Source organism: Aphelocoma coerulescens, chromosome 9 (genome assembly GCF_041296385.1).
Source record: "Aphelocoma coerulescens isolate FSJ_1873_10779 chromosome 9, UR_Acoe_1.0, whole genome shotgun sequence".
Taxonomy (NCBI): Eukaryota; Metazoa; Chordata; class Aves; order Passeriformes; family Corvidae; genus Aphelocoma; species Aphelocoma coerulescens.
The window spans coordinates 1,973,541-1,995,914 of record NC_091023.1 but is presented as its reverse complement, the minus strand read 5'-3'; the positions used below and the strand labels follow the sequence as shown (position 1 = coordinate 1,995,914).

Sequence of the window (22,374 nt, the reverse complement as noted above, 5' to 3'; positions counted from 1 at the left end):
TTGGGATCGGGCAAGGAGGACAGGCAGGGAATGCTGCTAACAAGGGGATTAGTGCAGATCAGTGCCTGAGCAGCCCTAATGAGTAGAGAAGCCACATGGACACCTCGCACCTCCCCTTCCCACCTGCCTCGCCCTTCCGTGAGGACCAGTCCTCATTAATTGGTACAGGGTATTAATTAAACCCCCAGGGGTACATCCTTTCCCTGTGTCTCTGACATCCAGCACAGCATTGCTGCCCACGTAGAGTGAACCAAGGCACCTGTCACCTGGACCCAGCGGTCCCACCGTGCCAGGCTCCGTGCCCAAGACACTGCCATCCCCTCACCTGCCCCAGGCACCGCTCCTCCAGCATTTCCCTCCACACCTGCCCACCTGCACGTGGGCACAGCGGGTACCCAGGGATGCTTTGTGGTCGGGAGGGAGCTCAGCACGCTCGCTGGGAGAAGTCTCCAGGATCAGAGACTCCGCTGGCCAGGCTGTGATGGCCCAAGCCCTCATTAGGGAGAGAGGAGCTCTGCTACAGAGAGCTGAGCTTTCTTGGAGTGAAGAATCTTCAGCTGTATACAGTAGATTTTCTTTAATGGACACATTACTTTAAACTAAGCCTTCGCCATCTGTTCCAGTCCCTAATTATCAATACAAAAACAAACGTCTACTCACAATTACACTCATAACAAGTAAAGATGCCAGCAATTAGAATGCACCAGCTTCCCGTGCCGCACAGCGCATCCATCTGGGATGGCACTCGCGCGATCCAGGCAGGGAGGACTCGCTGCTGTCCCGGGCTCCCCACACCCTCCCGGGCAAACCTGGCCAGGGACGACGCCTGCGGCAGGATAAGCTGCGCCTCAGAGGAGTGAAGGATGGGCTGGCATCCTTCCAACAGCAAGGAAAAAATAAGTTATTTGGGCGAGAATAGCCTTCATCTCCCACCAGCTGATGCCGTCTTGCCAACCACCCTTCCCGCAGGACTGAAGCCTCTTCCAGAAAAACCTTTCTGAACTGTCCAAAATGAAGCAGAACTTATTTCCCGAAATTCCCAGCCTGAAACCCGTATTTCAGACCTCCCAATGGCAGGCTCTTGCCGCTCATGCCGTGAGAAGGTGTCACTTTTCCCTAGCAGGGAGCGGGATCTGGCTGCAGGCACAGACACACAAAGGGAGGCGGCCAACCCAAACTAACCCAACCCAATCGCGTTTTGACGCTGTTATCTGGAAAGAAAGAGATACAACAACAAATTTTCTGCTCAGGGATGCCACAGACACTTCTACAATCACTCCTCAGTAACTGCCTCGGGTCCCTCTCCCGAAGCAAGGAACAGCAGCTCCCTCCCTCCTGCAAGAAGATAACGGCAGGAACCAGCCTAAGGCACTCGAAAGCAAATGCTTGGGCATATGTGGAGAGACACAGGCTTGTCTAAGACAACCAAGAGGAAAAAGATAGAAATTAAGCAAAATAAGGAGAGAGGAGGCTTGATAACAACAGATGGGGAGAGGGAGATTTGGAAAGGATGCCAGCTGCTGGAAATAAGCCCCCCAAGATGCGTGGGGAGCAGAGAGGTGGGTGCTGATAGCTGAGCCTTTGGAGGGAGGGGAGGCGGGAGGGCAGCTGAGTGAGGGGTGGGGCAGGGCACACAGGGCTCGGGTCCGGGGGCAGAGGATGCTCCACAGGTGGGATCCTCAGAGACTCATCCTGATGTGCCTCAGCAAGTGTCAATGGGGTCAGCGCACAGTCCAGCCCCAGAGCAGGTCCCTGGGCAGCCCCAGCCCCACAGTGTGGTTTTCTGAAGGGGAACAATAGCAAGACTTCTTTTCCATAAGGAAAGCACTATATTTTGCCCTCTATTTCATGCTCATAAATGCCAAGCTTGCTTCCTACCTCTTCCTTCCCTTCCGAGAGCTTCAGCAAAATCAGCCCAAGGCAAGTGCACAGCTTGGGAAGCTTCTGTCCAAGTTTGGTGACATTACCAGGGAAAGGGAATGACAGGGAAACAGAGCCAAGATGCTTTATTCCCAAGCCTAGTGCTAAATAACATTAACCGCTATGGCATCACAAGCTCTGCCTTCCCGGGGCTGTCGTGACTCCAAGCCATGCCCATGTGCAGGTGGCACCACGGCTTCCAGCATCACCACTCCATACACTCATGGTGTGCATCACACCTCTCGATGCTAATGGAAGGAAAGTCCCACAGGTGCTGGCAGAATAAACTGAATTTAATTCTTACTGTTCCCATAGATTAATTTATCCTCCACTCCACTCTGGTGATATCTCACCTGCAGCACTGTGTCCAGCTCTGGAAGGACATGGAGCTGTTGAAGGGAGTCCAGAGGAGGCCAAGAAGATACCTAGAGGGATGGAGCAGCTCTGCTATGAGGCAAGGCTGGGAGAATTGGGATTGTTCAGCCTGGAGAAGAGAAGGCTCCAGGATGATCATAGATTGGTGTTTCAGCACCTGACGGGGCTCCAAGAGAGCTGAGGAGGAACTGTGGAAAAGGGCATGGAGTTACAGGACAAGGGGGAATGGCTTCCCACTGACAGAGAATACATTTAGGTTGGATATCAGGAAGAAATTCTTCCCTGTGAGGGTGCTGAGGCCCTGGCACAGGGTGCCCAGAGAAGCTGTGGCTGCCCCTGGATCCCTGGCAGTGTCCAAGGCCAGTTTGGATGGGGCTTGGAGCAGCCTGGGACAGTGGAAGGTGTCCCTGCCCATGGCAGGGGTAGAACAACAGGAGCTTTAAGATTCTTCCAACCCAAACCATTCTGGGATTCTGTGATACCATGAAAGCGTTCAAGCACACACCAGAAGTTGCCTGAGTAATTCCAGGTTCCTCTCTATGACCACACTTCCAACCACAAGTCCAGGTTTGTCTGTGCAAGTTTTTAATATATCCTGAAATTCAGATGGGGAAAAAGCAGGAATACAAAATCCATACAGCTCTGCCACATGGATTAAGACAGTGAGCTGCTGGAGGCACATCCCACCCAAAATGCTGGAGGACTCCCCGTTTGGTTCCTGCTTGGAACTGTGAGGGGAGCGCTGCCGTGCCGGAGCCAGCGGCTGCGCAGCAGGAGCCTGTGGCATCTCCCAGATGGTTTAATTACAGCACTGCAGCGGCGGCAAAGGTACGAGCAGGATCAGCCTCTCCCCTCTGGCAAGAGCTGCTGCTCTTCACAGCTTCCTGAGAGCACCGACTTCCCAAAGCCGCTCCCAGCATCTCTGCGCTTTCAATCAAAAATATTACAGCAACAACTAATTACGTGCCATCATTCCCAGGGCTCTCTGCCTTTAATGGTGCATTTTGCTGCTACGGAACGGCGGTGGAACGGCTCTGGAAGTGCATAACGAGCTCTCCCCATCAATCTCCCGCGGGTTCGTTATGAAGGATTACCCACCGAGTAACAAACCCAGACACGGAGGGGGAGGATGCGCTAAACAACAACAAGTCAACACAAAATACTGCCCTCCTGTATTTTAAGGGTCTGTGCAAACCTCTCAGGAGAGAGGAGCAGCCGAGCCTGCTCTGCAAAGACATCCCAGCCATTGCCAGCGTGAGGAGATCCGCGGTGGCCAAAAATCCCCTCACTTCCAGCAGGAAAGGGAAGGAATTTCTATATATCAGGCAAGGACGAGCGTGCTGTGTCAATTTGTGATGGGATGCATTAAGCTGTGGCTGCACAGCACAGTCCCGGCCTCCTCCGGGATCCCCCGTCAATGCCACGGATTTCAGCGCGCAATGAAGATGCATCGCAGCAGGGCAGGCGATAACTTAATGAAGCTCAGATTTGGGGGTGTTTGCTCAGCAACTACAGAACAACTTTATCAATAAAGCGCTGCCTGCTGCGCCGCGGGATGAAACGCTCTAATTGCAAGTGGCAAACACTCCCCACATCAGGATACGCTAAATTGAAATACGCTGGCTGATGTGCCTGAAAGCGCCCAATCAAACACCTGATCTATTTTTGCAAGCGGCCATGCATTCACACACACGCGTGGCAAGAGAAAAACCCAAACCAAAACCCCAGCCAAAAAAAGTTCAGCAGGTGATGCAAAGTCAGCGCCATACGGACCAAGTCCTGTTTACAATTCTCACTCCACCTCCAGTCCCAGCATCTCCCCTCGGTTTCCAGGCTCCAAAGGGACTTGACCCAGCGTGGATACGTGATGTTGGACAAGCTCAGAAGAAGCCATACAATCCATTTATCATAATCCTACCGAGGAGAGAGACAGTAAATCAAAGAGACAACCCGCCTGCAAATAAATTACCGAGGGGAGGGAGAGGGGGAGAGGGATAGAGAGGAAAAGAGAGAGAACTGCAGAGGGAGAGATAAGGGAAAGGGAAGGAAATGACAGAGAATTACCCAAAAATGCACACATCACAGGAAAAAAACAAACAAAGGGGACCGAATCAAATGGAAAGATAAGAGAGAAAAGATAGGGCTTTCAATACCTTTTGTTTTCCAAATTGCAAACCTATTTTAGAAAATTTGGAAACAAGTTTTCAAGTATCAGGAACTCATTTGCTCCTGTCATGACAGAATCGGTTGCTGATATCACACTTTTTACAACTGCACACAGGCCCTGGATACCCAAAATCCACACACACCATATGCACAGATCACCGTCCATACATCATCGTTTACAGTTTGGCAACTCAAAGTCAAGCAGCACTGAGGGCTGAGAGAGCACTTTAATGAACACTCTGGCCCCCAAGAAAGACCCAGCCATGCCAAGGGGCCAGCCAGGGCAGGTAGATGATGTGGTTGTCTTTGAGGAGAACATTTTCCAGAACAATGTCACTATGCATTTAAATCTCCATCCCTGCTTTCTCGGGGCTGGGTTGCCAGCAATCCTCTCAGAATGCCGCAGCCTGCCCCAGAAATCACCATATGTCAGGCTTGGCATGTAACTCACTTCATCCTGCACAAGATGTGGAAGAGGAACTCGGCCAACCAGGGATGGGCAGAGGCTCTCCCAGGAACCTTAACCTCCAAAAAACTTTGTGACACTGCCTCAAGAGAAGGTCCAGCTAAGTGGGGGAGAAGGTTTGGGTTGAAGAAAGGATCGCTTAGGTTGGGCAGAGCACTCGTCTGCTCTTCAGCACCCATGAGATCACCCCTCAGGAGCACAGGGCAAAGCAGATGAAGGCTGAAGGCTGGGTGCCTGAGGACACTCTGTCCCTTGTCCATGTAGTCAGGTGGTTCCAGCACAGGCTGGGCACAGCGGCCTCTCATCACTGGACTCTTTGGGTGAAGACCAGCTGGCTTGGACACCCATCTCACCAGCTGAGAGAACAAGGAGGATCCAGAACTCCAACCCATCAAACATCCTGGGGGAGCAGAGAGTCTTGAGAATAATCCAAATGTTTTTGGGTAATGATGCCAACAAGTTCCTATTTTCCGCTACTTTTCCACAGTTCACATCTTGGTCAACATCCAAGTACCCACACTGGCTGCATGTGGTGTGCTCCAGCCAGGTTCAACGGAAGCAAGTGAGCTCACCCACGAGGACATTCTGTCAGGAGCTCCTCTCTTGGGAAAAGGGAACTTCATTATACTATCAGAAAGCAAAGAACTCCAAAAAGAGATAAAAAACAATAAATACAAGCGGCGTGTGAGATTTTGCAGACAAGGGCCATTGAAGCCTAACGAGTTCTGTGGAAGTGGGCTCCTTATCAGCTGGGATTCTCTTGGAAATGAGAGCCTCTAAAGACAGAATTAGTCACCTGAGAAGACAGAGCTGCCATAAACATCAATAGCAGCTGCAATTACATGGGCTAGGATGCATTACAAGGATACACAGTCTTCATGCCTGGATCCATGGGACCCATAGGACTGCAGGGGATCTCCCCAGCAGCAGGCTCACATATGTCTTACAGGGGCACGTGCTTGGCTACAAAGCCAACTTCCAGTGCTGGAGTACAGTGGGTGCACTGAGCTTGGGTGAATTCATGTGCCAGACCTGTCTCTCCCTGTTCCCACAGCTCTCCTTCCCCGCTGGATTTATTTTGCCTTACTCCAGGGTAGCACCGCCTGTGAGGAAAACTTGAAAAATCAAAACATTTATCCTGCGTTTCCCTACACGCCATCACATCTTTAGATATCCAGGATGAGTCACTGTCTTGGACCACGTTCTCCAGAAAAGCTTCACGTTCTCTACAGAAGCAGGCGTCTCGTGGAGCCCTAAATCTGAAATGCCAGCCCTGCTGTCACAGAGCCCTCGCGCCCAGAGCTGCACCTGGCACCGCCCAGCTCCTATTTACTAGATCTTATTTTAAAATGTCAGAGGGATTCTGTGTGAGCCACAAACATGACAGACTGCTCAGAGCAAGCACCGCCAGGGGACTCAAGCTTAGCCTGGGCACAACTGCTCCCAGTGCAGACAAGGGCTTGGTGTTCCCCCAGCCACCAACACCTGGGGGAAAAGCCTCACTTTTCACCCCAGCACAGACCAGCTGCAGCCACACTGATCCTCTGTTTTTTAATGCAGCTTCTGACACATACTAAAGCCTTCTGGGGGGCCAGCCAAAAGTTTCATGAGTAAGCAAGAACTTAAAAAATAGCATTTCTGGTCTACGCATGCACAGGGGATCTCAGGGGGAGAAGAGGGAAAGCAGCAGGGCGAGAGTGGAATCCCACAGAGATGCTCCGGCCGAGCTGGAGACGACAAGCGATCCGCAGCTGTGGGAGCAGAGTCGTCAAGGGGAGGAGGTGGAAATATTGAACCTCAAACGGAGCAAGCTGCAAAAGCGCCGGCTCCCGCACCGCCCCCCAGCCCGGCGCCGGCCGTGCCGAGCGTCGTCTCTGCGGCTCCTGCGCCATATGGAGTCAGCCCGCGAGTGCAAACGAGGCAAAGAGCGCGAGAGGCAAAGGGAAATCAATCTGTGCCACCACAGCAGCACACGGGGCTGCTGGCAGCACAGGGAAGCCTCCGTCAGGACACGGATGGGATGGGGGAAGGCTCTGCCTGCGTCCCTGGGAATGCCTTAGTGGAGAAGCCCATCACCCACCCAGTCCCCCCCACCATCCAAAAGGGATGTGGCAAAGCCAACAGGTCCATTGGAAAGGGCACAGCACCCCATCAGCAGACCCTGCTGGGTTCTTTGCTCTGGCTCCACATCCAAATGCCGCTTCCCTAAATGCCCTGGAAACTCGTCCTGGGCTCTCCCAGCTTTGCCTTTCTTTTTTTCTTCTTCTTCTTCACTTTTGGATTTGGACAAAACAAGCAGCAGCCAGGATCTGTAACTATCCTGCAACCTATCCAAAAAGCTTTCCTATCAGTCTGAGCCACCTTTAGGTATGTACACACACAGCTGGTCTGTGTTGGCCAAGATTTCCAAACACCCATTCATTCACACAAGGTGCCAGCTCCAACAGGCCAGTGGGGCTGGGTTAAATCCTTGCCCAAATTCACCAACGACTACCAGGGACTGTAATCACCTTGGAAGATGCTCTTCATCAACAGGTTCAGGACCCTTTGTTGTAACCTCGTGGTGCATCATCCAAATGGTGCTGGAAGCGGTGGGCAAACAGCTGCCTGCCTTGCCCAGCTCGTGCCAGCACAGAGGAGCATCAAGGGTCCCCCCACATCAGGAGCCTCTTCTGTGAGAAGGGAGGAAACACGAGCACTCCTCTAAGTCAACCTTAAATCACAAGATTTTGCTCAGGGCCATTCTTAGGCTGAGCTTTTCCTGCAAGCTGCAGTGCCCAGCTGAGCTGCTGCACAACCGCAGCTCCCACGGGCCCTGGGGGTGAGGAAGGGGAGGAGGACGAGGAGGATGCTGGCAGGAGGTGCCGCTTGGCAGCCCGCCTGCCTGGCACACCCCTGCCTCCAGCCCCAGCGCCTGCGCAAGCTGGGAAAAGGCTCCAGCATGAGGACAGCCATCTGCGTGCCGGGAGCCGCGCCAAGGCGGGTTCAGGGATTATTTTTCCCCCTCCTCCTCAGGACAGTCTCCTTCCCAAATGCTGACTTTACACACGGGTGACACCTCGCCAAAAAACTTCAGCACGGTTGCAGGAAGGTAACCAAGGAGAAGTGCCCCAGTCAGCCAGCCCAGTCACCGACCAAAGCCCAGGAAGTGCCCGTGATCCACTGCAGGTGAGGGATGGTCCCGGCACGACCAGCACAGCTCCATTTCATGCAACACCAGCTCTGCTCATTTTTAAAGCATTGCTGGTTGATGATAAAGTTCCCCTGAAGCTCATCTCCATACCCACCTCTTCTCCTGATGACGGTGACCCATCCTCCCTGATTGTGGTTTCCTTGCTGAAATAAATCACTTTAAGTGCACATTGTGCTCTGGGTCTCATTACTGTTCATCATCTTCTGCGCAACGGAGCTGTCACATCCTCGCAAACTCTGTCACCTGGGCGACACGGGAGCCATTTGGGAGGGCAGGCAAGTGGGAAGAAAGAGCCCAGGGCTTGACAGGGTACCAGGAGCTTCCCATTCCTCTCCTCTGCAGCGTTTGAATGGTGGGCTCGCACCCCTCACGGCAGAAAAGCTCAAGAGAGCAAAAGCAAGAAGGTGCAACACGTGTGCAAGATGGGATCGGTGCACCAAGGCCCCAGACAGATGGCATCAGAGGTGGCACATGCACCTCGATGGCCGTGAGGGTCTTCCTTCAGCGAGTTATGTCCCTGCTAGAAAATCTCCTCCAGAAGAGGTGGAAGAAACTGTCCTTCCCCAAATTAGAGTAGAAACACCTAAAGAAGGGAAGGAGGAAGAGCCAGGCATGGGGGGCAGCAAGATAGTCACCAATCCTTCCTCAGGTGGATCCTAGGCAGCACCACACTGAACTCCTCATCACAGACGGGCGCTTCCCACTCCACGAGGTTGCTCCACATTAATCCAGAACAGAAGGTCGGGTCATGCTGCATACAGTAAATGAAAAGCTCTGTGCCAAAACCCCACCAAGGATCCCCACAAAGACACCGTTTGCTTGTCACATCACTTTTGAAAGGCAAACACTCAGAGAGAAAGGGAGTGATTAAAGCTGCTGCTAATCCCGGAGTGTCCCACAAAGATGGGTCTGCTGGGTTGTTATCAAGGACAGAGTGTAAGTACCACCAGCCCCCAGACAGCCACTGGTCCTGTGAGGGGCTGGGACCAGCCTGGAAGGAAAGGCCAACTCACAGAGCCAGGAAGGAGCTGCTCACCCAGCCAACCTGCCCATGCAGCCAACGCCCTGAGCATCAGCATGAGCACAGCTCCCTGGGAAAAGAAGGTGTTTCCTGGCCTGATATTTGGGAGGATGCAAAGGTTTGGGTTTCCCACCGAGTACACAACACCTACAAAAATCCTGGAGTGTGGCTGTGGAGAAGACACACAGCTCTCACACCTTCCACAAGGTCAACATTCGTGCTTGTCTAAAACACTCCATCTCACCCGTCCCATCACAGCTTCACAGGAAAACACCTCTGGCTGCTCTGGTGACCACGGCAGGAGAAGACCCCACAGATGCAGAAGATCCCTGGAGATGCAGAAGACCCCCAGACAGGTCATCCATCCGTGCCAGGAAGGATTCCCCAGGTGGTCCCTGGGGCTTTGCTTGGCTCTGCTAGCATCCCACCCCTCCATACCAAGCATCCTGCTGCAGCCTGGAGACCCCTGTGCCCCCTCCTCGCCCAGGGCACTCGCACACATGTTCGCACACGCCGGCGTGGAGCGGGAGGGGAAGCCAGGCTGCAGGAATAACACAGGCACACAAACAAAAGAGCACAAGCCATTAATCTGGGTGAACCAGAGGAAATGAAATCATTATGTCTGCAGCTACAACATCCCGAGGAACAAATTTCCTGCCTGGATAATAAATGGATTCTTTTGTTTCACATTGGCCCCGACCACATGAGTCTCTTGGCCTATTCTTCATCCAAAACATCTTGCTGTATAAATACCCAGACAGGTTCAAATTTCAGCTGCTAAAAATATGTTTTAATTATAATAATATATAATAATAATAACAACAAAAAAAAGATGGATCTACAGACTCCCCTTGCCTCCTAAACAACCTCTGAAGGCTTTCCAGCAGGCAAGCAAGCAAACAAAAAGTCCCAAAGTTGCCAAAAACAGCTGAACAGCACAAATGCAGCCTTTAAAAAATGACTGAGGCACCTGAAAGCAGCTCCAGGTTAATGCTTACAATAAATAACCCCTGTCAGAAAGAAAAATTAGGGGTGCATGAAGATTTGAAGCACCGATGGCCCAGAAGCATCTCCTAAGTACCTCCCAGCAACAGGACGGGACCAAAGCCACATGGCATATCAATGACAGCTCCAACTTGGGGCTGTGCAGATTTTCTTCTGAGCCAGGTTTTCTTCTGGTGGCTCGCTAGGGCTTGGGATTTATCCATTGGATGGATGGGGGGAATGCAAGATCTGGCCTCTTCTGGCTTGGCAAGATGCTCCTCAGCTGCAGGAGTCTCCAGGGATGCAGACCTTGAAGAAAGCTGCGTGAATGACTGGTTCCAGCCGTTCCTTTAATCTGCAACTCCATCACATCACTCACTTAAAACCATTTTTGCATCTAATTGCATATTTTGCTTCTGCTTTCAGCTTCTTTTCGCTCGCCTTCCCAGCTTCACCAACACATTGTGAGCACTGCAACAAGTTTCAAAACAAGACGTGGTTTTGAAGCCAAACATCAAAGCGCCTTGGTGCACAAAGTCCAAATTGTTTGGATGTTAAAGAGAGACCTCCAAGAAGGGAAACAAGGTCAAAAATTCCCTCCAGCTAGCAGGCAGCCAGGGGCAGAAGATCCAACCAAGCCCACGATACTCAACCACAGCTCTTACTCAGGGCTGGACTTGTTCTCCATCACCCCAAACATCCCAGCATCCAATGACTTCTCTTCAATTCCACACACACAAAGAGGAAGCCCCTGCTGCATCACACCAGCAGAACCTCAATTTTGGTTTCCTTTGAGGATCATCTTTAATTCCAGTTATATTGTGGATGCTGGGGAAAGCATCCAAGCACAGCTGCTGCCTCACTTCTGTCGCTTATCACCACTGTTACTTCAAGGAAGGGGAGGGGGAAAAAGAAAGGAGGAAAAAAAAAAACCAACAGTCCTTGGAAACTAAATATTTACACACCCACATAGGCTAATCCCAGCAGATCCAAGGGTGGGAAGCCTATTAAAGAAACATCCCTAATTACTTTCCCATTTTAAAGGGAATAATCTGGCCATTAGCTCGAATGCTTTACTTAAGTAATCACTTATTTTTCAAGAGGAATAATCTGCTGCTGTGTGCACAGACAGGACTGGGGGCTGAGAAACCATTTTTATACCCTTTCCTCAGGTACAGCTGCTGACAGCCAAGTGGCACAGAGGGGGCTGGAGGAAGAGAGGGGAGTCAGGAAGTCAACACATGCCACCCTTGGGAGGCCACTCCTGGCACACAGACAGAGGCAGTTCATGCTCTGACACCTTGCCGGTCCCTCGATTGCACCACAAAGAAACTTTGTTGGGAAAAGGGGAGTTCTCAAGGAGACATGGGAAAGAAACATGGGAACAGAGCCCAGACACCTTGAAAGGCCATCAGTCCCCTCACAATGATGCCCTGGCAAATGCCCCTGTCCCTCCCAGCAGTGCCAGGAGCAGGGAAACACAACAGGCTGATGCTGCAAAACACTGATTTTTCAAGAGCATCTTTCGGTCCCTTTTTGCTGATGTATTAACAAAACATTCTCTTATCAAAAAAGTAAAGTGGTTTCTGCTGGAAAAAAATGTCAGGAATCCAGACACGGCGATGTATGGAAGGATTCCCAGTACCCCCCCTGTAACAGCAAAGCAAAGAGCAGCAATTTGCTAATTGGCAACAGCCGCTGCACTGCTCGAGGAAAGGGCTGGAACCTTGAGGATGGGCACAAGTTTGATTATAAGACACGCTCGGCGGATCATTTAGAAAGATAAAACCACGCTCGCTCTGCCGCAGCCAGCTATTAAAAGTGGAGAATGTTATTTCAGGTAATAAAGAGCAAGACCTGAGGACCAGCCTGGGAATTCAAATTTACAACTTGTATCAAATTCATCTGCTGTAAAACTTCACCTAGTTTATAAGTTTCTCACCAACTTCATAAAACATGTTTTATTATTATTGTTTTCTGACTCTCCTGCCTTAATAAAATTCCTCTCCCAGCCTGTGTGGGTGTTGCATTATAAACATTTGCACTTTGATTCATTCAAGACTGCAGAAAGCTTTCAAGGTAACCTATTAGGAATACTTTAAATGGTTCAAAGACATCCCAGTTTCCCCTGAACGCTGCAAAGCTTTAAAGAACAAAATAAAAACATGCCTTGCTGCGAACCACCTCCAAAAATTTGCTGGGCTGGTGACTCAGGAAATGAGAGTGACCACGCAGGCCAGCCAGGAGGGGTCCAGAGTCGGAAAACACAGGAGTTACCAGGGCACAGGGTAAGGTGGGCACCCACCCATCACTCCCCAAGCCCCCTCGCCAGGGAGCTGGTGGGATTTATTAACAAAAGATTCTCTTGGGGATGATGTGAGTGTGTCCCACTGGTAGGAGGCAGCCAGACCATTTTTGGGGATGCTGCTGAGTGGTTCCCACTGGTGGGAGGCAGCTGGACCATTTTCAGGGATGCTGCCAAAGCGCTTCCCACTAGTGGGAGGCAGCTGGGCCATTTTTGGGGATGCTGTTGAGTGGCTCCCACTGGTGGGAGGCAGCTGGACTGTTTTTGGGGATGCTGCCAAGTGGTTCCCACTGGTGGGAGGCAGCCAGACCATCTTCCCACAAGTGAAGGACCCGACCATGCAAAACCAGGGATTTCCTCATCCCCGATCAGCCCCAGCGAGCGGAGCCCAGCGCTGGCACACAAAGCAGAGCTGGAGGGGGCTGGACACAGTGTCCTTCTCAAAGCAGCCCCTTTTCTCCTGCCTCAGCCACAGCCTGCTGAAGTTAAGGAGCAGCCTTTGGTGGCTCTGAGCGGGCTCTGGAGGCAGGCTCTGAGCAGCCTCCCTCCCGCAGGCACGCAGCGGTGCCGCCAGTGCGGCGATAACCCATGAGAATAAAAGCTGAGTTTTAGGAGGATGCTGAACACAATTAGCTCATGCCCTTGCAGCTCCCACCAGCCAGCAGCCACCTCCTCTCCTCCACCACGTTGGCTGCAGCATCCAGGGGCCGGGGGGACACTGCCAGCCCATGGACAGAGCTCAGGAGGGCTTGACCCGAGCTGAGTCCAGAGAAAAAGGCATTGATGCCTTTAGTTCTGCACAGCTGCAGCTTCTCTCCACTTGACTGAGCAAGAGGGAGATTACCTGGCACAATGCACATGGCTCAAGGAGCCACACACCCCTCCCTAGGAAACATGGTACAGAACTGATCCTCCTTTCTTTCATTAAACCAGAAATTACCACTTTAGAGGCCATCTCTGGTCACAATAACATCATTGTATGTGACTTCACAGTGCCTCTGTTGAGAGCCTGATGGGCTCAAACAACTTAGACCCCCACCAGCAACTTCAGCTCAAGAAGCAAAGCACAGGCAGCAAAGGCCACAGATCTCCAGGAGATTCATCCACTTGTGTGGAGCTTCTGGAGAGCTTCAGCCAAACTCCACAGGCTGGGGAAGAGCTCTGCGCTCTGGGTTCACTTGCAGCCAGTTCATGCCCATAATTTCCAGGACTAAATAAATCTGCATTAAAAATAATCACAGCAGAAGAGCAGGGATGGAGTGGCCACATGGTGAGGGCAAACACACGGAGAGCTGAAGAGCTATGTTTGGAGAGCTGGAGAGCAGCCTCTCTAGCTCCATGGGTACATCACAGAAGGCAAAGGTGCTGGACTAGTCAAAACCATTACCAGAAGCACTTCTGACAGAACAATTGTGACAATTTTCTTACTTCCAAACACATTTGTTTCAAATGAAAAGCAAAGCCAGCACCAAATGGAGCACTCCAAGAGCATCCCACTCGTGCTCTCTCCCTACATGTCCATCCTGTTCCTTGGGCATTTGGAAATCAGAAGCTACAGATTTTTGGTGAAAAGGCTGTCTCCCTCCCAGTCTCCCCGTCCAGAGGGCAGGGAATGCCCAGTGGGCCCAGAGCAGCCCCCCACAGCACACTGTTCTCCTCCTGCCCCCTGAGAACAGTGTTTCCCTTTCAACTCTTCTGCTGAGTTCCCGGTTTTCCCGGGGAAGATGTAATTCACACCCCTCTTCCTGTTCCGCAGTGATTTAATGTCTTTTGAGCAAAATGCAATTATCCTCATATCAACAGGGCCCTAGCGAGGATGATAATGAGCCGGCTCCAACCCCGCGGCTACGGAAGCGGCTGAAGCAAGCGGAGGCCTCGAGTAATCAAAGGCCCGTCCCTGGCCTCCAATTGCTGAACAAGAAATGAAAAACCTCCATAAAACTTCAAACACTGCCATTCCCTGCTCCATCCCTCCACCCGTGGTGTGGGTTTTAGCACCAGGAGACAAGCGACCAACACCAGCTCCAGGTCCCTCTGATGTCCTGCAATCTTTAGTGTGTAACTCTAAACTCCATACAGAGTGTTAGCTCCTATTTTGGTCAGACAAAACAGTTCCTCTCTAGGCCTGGGAATCAAGGACACCTGACTGTCTCAGGCCCTGAGAAATGTAAACAAAAGTGAGTTGGGGGGGCAAGCAAACTTGGGGTAAATTACTTCATTACCTGAAGCTGTAACTGGAAGATTCACCCCCAACATACAAATGGACCAAACTCATAAAAGTATGAAAACCCATGACCCCATCGCCCATTTGGGTGCAGGCCCTGGGGTCTTTGACTGCCCTAATGTACCTGAAGGCCCTTCAATAAATATAACCACTTTTATTCTCTTAATTTTGTCTGGCCTCTGATTTTAGGTAGTCCCAAAAGGCATCACCTCCAGCTTCATCACACCTAGCTGCATTTTGGGTGTCCCTTGCCAGGTCACCCAGAGCACCCCAGGGCAGAGAGAGGGCACGGGGGCATCGACCTGCTGCTCAAAGCAGACACAGCAGCCCTGTTTGCCCAGGTTTTGGGAGAAGCAGCCCCCACCCCAAGTTGGAGGTGCCTTGCTCTGCCCCAGGACGTGCAAATAAAGGTGTCCCCCTGCTCTGCCCTGCAAACAGGAAGAAAATAGAGAAAGGGATGGAAAGACGTGGACATGCAACAGGTCTTGGGCTTTGCAGGACTGCAGAGGCTTCCTGGGAGGCAGCAGAGCCAGGAGCAGGGAGCATCCAGTGAGCTAAGCTGCCCATCCCCTCAAAAAAAATATATATAGCCAGGCAAAGACACCAAAACCCAGCTGTGCTCAGAGCAATCCAAGGAAAATGCTGGTTGGGTTTGAATAATCCAAAGCTTGGTTCCCAGTTGCTGTTGGGATGTGGCTCACTGGGTACTAGTGCATTGGAGAGGCAGGTGGGATGAGAGAAGGGCTTTTGAGGAAAGAGCATCATAAAACAATCCTTTGAAGTCGTGATGAAACCCCCATCGAGGATGGCAGGAAACAGCCGGGAAGTGAGGATTTCCACAGCCTCTTACCTATTCCCACCCACCACTTTTACTCCTTGCGTAACAACTCAAAGCTTCATCAGCTCCAACCACCAGTAACCCTGACTGGATGCCTCCCCAGATAATAAACATTTCCTTCACTAACTAAAGAGCACATACCTGAGGCTTTACAATGCCTACTTACTTGGCCTGGATATTTCCAAATTTTAAATAAGTAAGTAGATAAAATCCTAGAATCCCTGAATGGTTTGGGTTGGGAGAGACCTTTAAGATCATCTCGTTCCACCCCTTAGCCATGGGCAGGGACAACTTCCACTAGATCTTAGTAATAACCTAAATAACCTTAATACTGTTAAAAATCACCAAGATTACCTTAATACCGTATTTTTTTTCTCCCCCCCAATTTGGAAAGACCTTGAAAGGACTTCACCTGCTTATTAAGGGGAATGTCTTAGAAGAGAAAAAAAACCAAATCAACACTCATCAATTAACTAAAACCAATCTTAACCCTCACCTCTTCCAAATGACTGCTTGCCATGACCTTCCATTGTGACATAAGCACACAGTACGGAGATGCCAACCATGGGATGCTCTGGGACTCCCCTCCTCCCAAACCAAGAGCATCCCTGGTTTAAGTTGGAAGAAGTGAGGCTGAAGGACACTCATCTTCCTCATCCAGGGCTCAGCACAAGCCCCTTCCCCTTTGAACTGTTGCCTCTGTGATTTTTCACCATGGGGCTCCCAGCAGGAACTTATTAAAGCCAGACCAAAGCACGTCTTGCTTTAATAGTAATTAGGTCACCCTGGGTTGTGGGCTTAGCAGGCAAAACTATAATTATTTAGAAACATCAAGTTTAAATGCCAAAGAATCTTAATGGAGCTGAGCTAATTAACCAATTTCAACTAAGTAACTGATTAGCTTAAAAAGAAAAAAAAGATAAATCAATGATCATAGACAACAACATTTTCTTTTAACAGCCTTTCTTGCAGCAATTCTCAATTGCACAAACTGAGCCCAACAACCCCTGCTAACCAAATATTATTGTAATTAAATATTCAACAGAAAGCCTCTTCAATTATTCAAAAGACTGATAACACTTGGTTATAATTGGGGTGGTGGGAGAGGTTTCCAGAAGCAGGGATTGCGTGCACCATCCAGCTCCGGCCGCTGACGCAAACCCGCGGGTCGTGGCATCAGCACAGGGCACCCCTCCCACGCCTGGAACCAACCTGGGGCAGACGGATGCTCTCCAGCCCAGACGTGAGAAAACAGACCAGATGGTGCACAGGCTTTCTGGACTCCTGTTATTAGACCGAAAATTTAGGGGACTAATGGCCAGTTTCCAGGTTTCACACCGTTTTCCAGTGGTAGCGTTATTCCCCTGCCAGAGGGCCGGGAGGAAAAGCAGGCCCCGATGTATCATTATAATTCACTAAGCGGCATTACCGTAGGAAATTACAAATTAGCTTTTCAGCAAAGGATACGGACGTATTTAGATTAGCCATCGAGAAACTACAGAACCTTCCAGCCCATTCATCAAAGGTCTTGTAGCTCCAACTTTCAGGGAAATGAAACAATAATAAATATTGAGCAGGGAAAGTTAATCTCCCCTGAATGCACTTTAATAATTCAGAAGTTGTGAGAAATAAATAAAGCACAGATCCTTTTGTGCCTACAAAACACGTGTCCTGTTTTTCTCACTATTTCTCATGATGTGACTTGGTGGGAAAATGGATGGTGACGAAAATAAAAGAGCTCCAAAAACAAAGCTGTGGCTGTGAGCAACATTTACAGGGAAGGAGGGAGCCCATCCATGCTTGCCACTTATCTGGAAAGCCATGGAGCTGATTTGGGCAAGAGTTTGCTCCCATTGTCCCTACGGACAGGGCTGTGCTGCCTCTACCTGCTGCCTGCATCCGCTCTGTGCCCGTTCCCTTCCCTGCACACTCCCAGGCAGCCTCTCAAGCTGCTCATTTTTGGAAAGACTGTGTGTGTACACCTAAAAGCCAGACAATGCAATAACCAGCTCAGGGTCCAAGGGCTACCCAAGGTCCCAGCTCTCTCCTGACACTACTCTGCCCTCACTCCATCCCTTTCCTCACCTTTCTGCTCCCACACCAACCCGGGACCTCTGTAAGCAGCACTCACTCCAGCCTCCTACCATTCCAATTGAGGAGACGCCTTCCCAAATTGCCACCCGGCCAACATCCAACCTTAACATTTGCCTTGCCCAAGCACTGATGTGTGCAACCCTTGTGAGAGCTCTGTTCGCAGCAGAACAAGGTCAAACTGAAATGCGCTTTCAAATCTTAATGAATATTTGGGGAAAGCATTCCCTCCCACAACCCCAGCTATTTTATAATACCCGGCCTTGCTGTGCTGTTAAATGCCCCCTCACACCAGTGCTGTCTGTTTACAGGGAACGAAGCACCGCGGTGCCCTTTGGGCAGCATCACACAGGTTTGGGGTTCCTGCAGGAAGCCCTTTCCAAGTGCACTGAGCTTGGGGTACCCACAGCTGGGAGAGGTAAAAAAAGCCCCCTGGAGCTGGCTGGACTCAGCCAGCGCAGTGCATACACACCACAAGAGCCTCAGCCTTGCTCTGGGCATCACTTCCATCAGCCTCATCCCACAGCGCTCGCGCTGCACCAGGGCTGGGGTCTCCGAGACTTTGCTGCCCTGATTAGCATCGAGTTACCCATTGCCCAAGGTACCATTTCCCCCTTTTCATCAAATCTGAGCATTTCTTTAGCTTACAGAACCCACCTCTGCTAGAAACATCTATTATTCAGCACCGTAGCCTGGATCCAGATCCAGATGAACACATCTGGCCTCCTTTATCACCAAACATCTGCATTTTCTTCTGATTTCTAAGGCCAGTGGAAGGGTTTTACTCTGTCCTGTTGTGTCAGGAGCTGTACCCAGGATGGGTGAGAGGACACCTTGCAAGCCCTCTGGCAGCTCATGCCACAGCAGTGAGGGCCACTTAACACACGGGAGAACATGCAGCACTCCAGTATCCAAAAGAACAGGAAAACACAGTCCCCACCTACTCCACAGGCAGAGATACCAGGAATTAATCCAAAAAAAGGCAACATAAGCACCTGCAGTGTCAGGCCCCTTTTCCATTATTTGACAAAACACTTTCCCTTCAGGCTGACAAGATCTGGGCTCACTCATCACGCCAAGAATAAGGGATTTCCCCTCAGGGCTTTCTTTTTTTCCCCCAGTTAGAGCAAAGAAAGCAAGAGTAAAGGGATGCCTGAATGGCAGCACTTGCAAATTCCCATGAAGGTTACCATTTGCACTCGCAAATTCCCTCCTGAAGACTTATCTCTAGCCCTTGAGAAGGGCTCTGCTCAGGGTGGAGCAGCTGGGCCAGAGGTGGGAGCGCACAGGGTGCTGCTGCTGAGGGAAGGGCGGCCGCCGGCTCTCAGCCTGCCCGGCACCGGCGCTGCTCCGCTGCCTGGAGGAAGCGCAGGAAGCCCAAAGGATGCCTGCAACAGATGTGAGCATCCCGAGCCAAGGGGGAGGAGAGCGGGCACCCGGGGCAGGCAGCATGCACGGAGCAGGAGGCAGGGACGTCGCTCTCCAGACAAACCCCATCCCTGCTCCTCTCGCAGGCGGCAGTTCCAAAGCCAGGGGATAAGCAGGGGGAGAAAAACTAAGCCGGATCCGCCAGCCCCAAGCAGGGCTTTCCACCTCCCTGCTGTGCTCTCCTTATTGTGATGCTGCAAGCACAGAGAGAAAAACCTGGCTTTTAAAAGAGCAGGCGCGAGGCAGGGAGATGGTGGAGAGGTGAGCAGGCCAGGCAGGTGAAACAGAGTACGTGGAGGAGCTGCACCGAAATGGTCATCAGCCCCATCTGACCTACCAACAGCTCCAACCCGAGTTAAAATGTGTAACGTCAGTCCATTACCACCCTCTCTATATGCTAAATGGATTATATTTGGTTCAGCTAACACGAGAGAGAGCACGCGAGCGGCTCCTGAGTGATTGCAGGGTGTGGGAGAGACAGAGTATTTGGTGCTGTCATCTTCTCACATCCTTCTTCCTCTTCGAAAGCCACAAAAAGAATTTTAAAATTACTATAAACATCCAGCTGTCCAGCAGAAAAGGGCCAGCTAAGCCACAGGATTTGGTAAAAAATCAAGGAACCATAAAAAAAGTCAGATAAGTGATTCTATTACATCCAGGTTTGCGTGCCGCAGGCAATGAGTTAGCAAGGTTTTACGGAGAATAACGAGAGTGGTTTGGAGGCAGCCCGAACCCTGACCCCAGCTGCATCCTCCTCCCCCTCCAGCCGGGTCCAGACCCTCAGACACCTCCCCCACCATCACGGTAAAAAGACTTTTTGTCTCGTTGGCTGATTTGAGATGCAGGGAGCCATCCCTGGCTCAGCTGCTCCTGCAGCCCAGGGCAGAGCAGGGAGCCAGCTGTGGCTTTGCCATGCTGTCAGAGAGGGCTGCTGGCAAATCCAGCCTCGCCAATGCTCCAGGGGCAAAGCCAGACCCCAGGGCAGGGCAGGTCCTAGGAGATGCTCCAGATCTATTCGAGAAAACCATGTCTCAATCTAGCAAGTTCAACCTCTGCATCAAGAGATTCAGTAAGATTTAAATAAACCCCCAAAAAAGGCATTTTCTTTATACAACCACATCATTAGACTCTTGCCTTAACTCCAAATCAGATTTGATTGCTCTACCTCAGAAATTCCCCATCCAAAATTTTCCCTGAAATCTGAGATCTCTCCTAAGATACTACTTTACTATCCAAGACACTACCGTTCCTCAGCAGAGCAGAAGTATCACCACTCCTCAACAGGTTCCGTCCTGGGCAGGGACACTGACTCTGCCGGTGCTGCCGGGGAGAGCTCCAGCAAGCTGGGGAACACCCTGGGTGACACCCCGGAGTGCCCTCAGACCAGGAGGGAGCCGAGGTCTCCTATCCAGCCACAATTCCAGCAGTGCCTCAAGCCGCTGACGCTCAAAGCGAAGCGCTGCTAACAGGTTTTGCCTCTTCACGTGCGGCTTCGCCACCGAGCAAACGCGCGCTCGTTGCATCACGCTTCGGCATGGCACCAGCACTCCCTCCTCCAGGTATTCCTACAGAGATGTCATGAGGCAGCCCCAGAAATACGAAAAGCAAACACCTGTGTCAGCTAAAAGCCAGAGGGAAGGGGATGCTGCAGCAAGCGGGCCTGCCTGCCACGATCCAGCAGCCGTGCTTGCGAGCAGAGAGCAGCTGCGGCCAAACCCCACCGGAGCAGCATTCCAGCTCCCGAACCAGCTCCTAGCTGCTCGGAGCTGCGCCGGAGTCTCCTGCCATCTCTGACAGCTTGCAGTTCAGCCACAACCATACTGACATTAAAATCCCCGAGGAGGGCCGAGCCCCACGCCGGCCGGCAGCGGTCTGAGACCCTGAGCATCATCACCTCCCCGCAGCCGCACGCCTCTCGCTGCCCAAAGCCGAGGGGCTGCACCACGTCCCCTGCTCGCAGCCACCGCTCCAGCTCTGCTGGGCAACCCCTGCCACGAGCTGGTGCTGTACCAGCAAGAAAGGTGGCAGTGGCAAAATAAAGAGAAAAAATAATAGAAGCAATACTTCAAGAGCCATGCCGGGCACGGAGCAGCGACGCAGCACCAAGGCTGGGGCGGGCTGGCTGTCCCACCAGGCCCACCGCCCGCAGCCCGGGTCTTGGTTGCAGGCACCGTCCTGCTGCCCAGCAAATCCCACGACCAAGCTGGAGATGGGGAAAAGATCCCAGCCCACCGGCACGGACTGTGCTGAGACGACGGGCACGCACCTGCTCTGTGGCTCCATGGCCGGGCCAAGCGCCCCCCGGCTCAGTTCATACCCAGAAACGGAGACCACCTGCCCACGGCTGCCGGCGCATCCACCCTCCGCGGGGCTGGGAAGAGGAGGGTTGGCAGAGGCGGCTCCGAGCACCGCCACGGCCCCCGGAGGCGGCCCCACCGCGGCCCCGGGGACCAGAGGGGACCCTGACGGGACTCCGGAGACGGTCCCACTGCGGCCCGGGCGCCAGAAGGGACCCCGGAGGTGACCCCACCGCGGCCCCGGGCACGGCTCCGCAGGGAAGGGGAGCCGAGCCAGAGCGACAGCTCGCCCCACGCGGATGCGGGCGGGTTCCCTCCTCCATCCCCGGCCCCCTCCCGAGGACACGGGCTGCCAGCACCGCCCGCGGGCCGGGTACCCCGGACTGCCACAAGAGGCCGGGGCCACGGGGCCGGGATCCAGCCCCGTGCCGGTGCCTTACGGCGGGGGAGTCGCTCCCCGTCTGCTCCCCAGCCGCAGACGCCGCGGGCGGCGCAGGGACCCTCGGCTCAGCATCCCACCCGCTCCCAGTAGTCCCGGTCGCCGCTCACCTTCCACGGCGGCCGCGGCGGCGGCCAGGCAGAGCAGCACCACCAGATCCGCAGCCATCGCCTCCTCGGGCCCCGCAGGCGTCAGCCGCTACCGGCGGGCGGCCGTGAGCGGGCATGGGGGGTGCGTCCGCGGGCCGAGTGGCTCCGTGGCAGGGCGGGCCGGGGCCGCGGACGGGACGGGCCGGTGGCAGTGCCGGTGCCGCTGCCCGCCCGCCCGGGTCACATCGCCGCCGCGAGTGGCGCGCGCGGCCACGCCGCCGCCGGCCCCCGCCGCCGCCCGGCCCCGCCCCCGCCACCGCCCCGCCAATCCCCGCGCCCGCCCGGCCACGCCCCCGCGCCGCCCCGCCAATCCCCGCGCCGCGCTCCGCCTCGGCCACGCCCCCGCCCGCCGCGCGCGTCCGTGCGAAGGGGGATGGCGCCCCCTGGCGGCCCAAGGAGGCCCCTCACGCCGTGCCTCCCCTCAGCGGGACCCGCGACGGGGCGGGCCTGGGCCCCGCAGGGCCGGGACGCGGCCGGG

General features: G+C 53.0%; 1 protein-coding gene across 1 annotated transcript in view; it reads right to left on the bottom strand.

Annotated features, from left to right (window-relative positions):
• Positions 1-22,074, bottom strand: part of EPHB1 (EPH receptor B1) — an 80,505-nt gene extending 58,431 nt beyond the window's left edge. The window contains exon 1 of the mRNA XM_069024187.1: positions 21,858-22,074. Within this exon, the coding sequence (XP_068880288.1) occupies positions 21,858-21,915 (58 nt within the window). The 5' untranslated portion in view covers positions 21,916-22,074. The remainder of the gene's footprint in view (positions 1-21,857) is intronic.
• Positions 22,075-22,374: the final 300 nt, after the last annotated feature.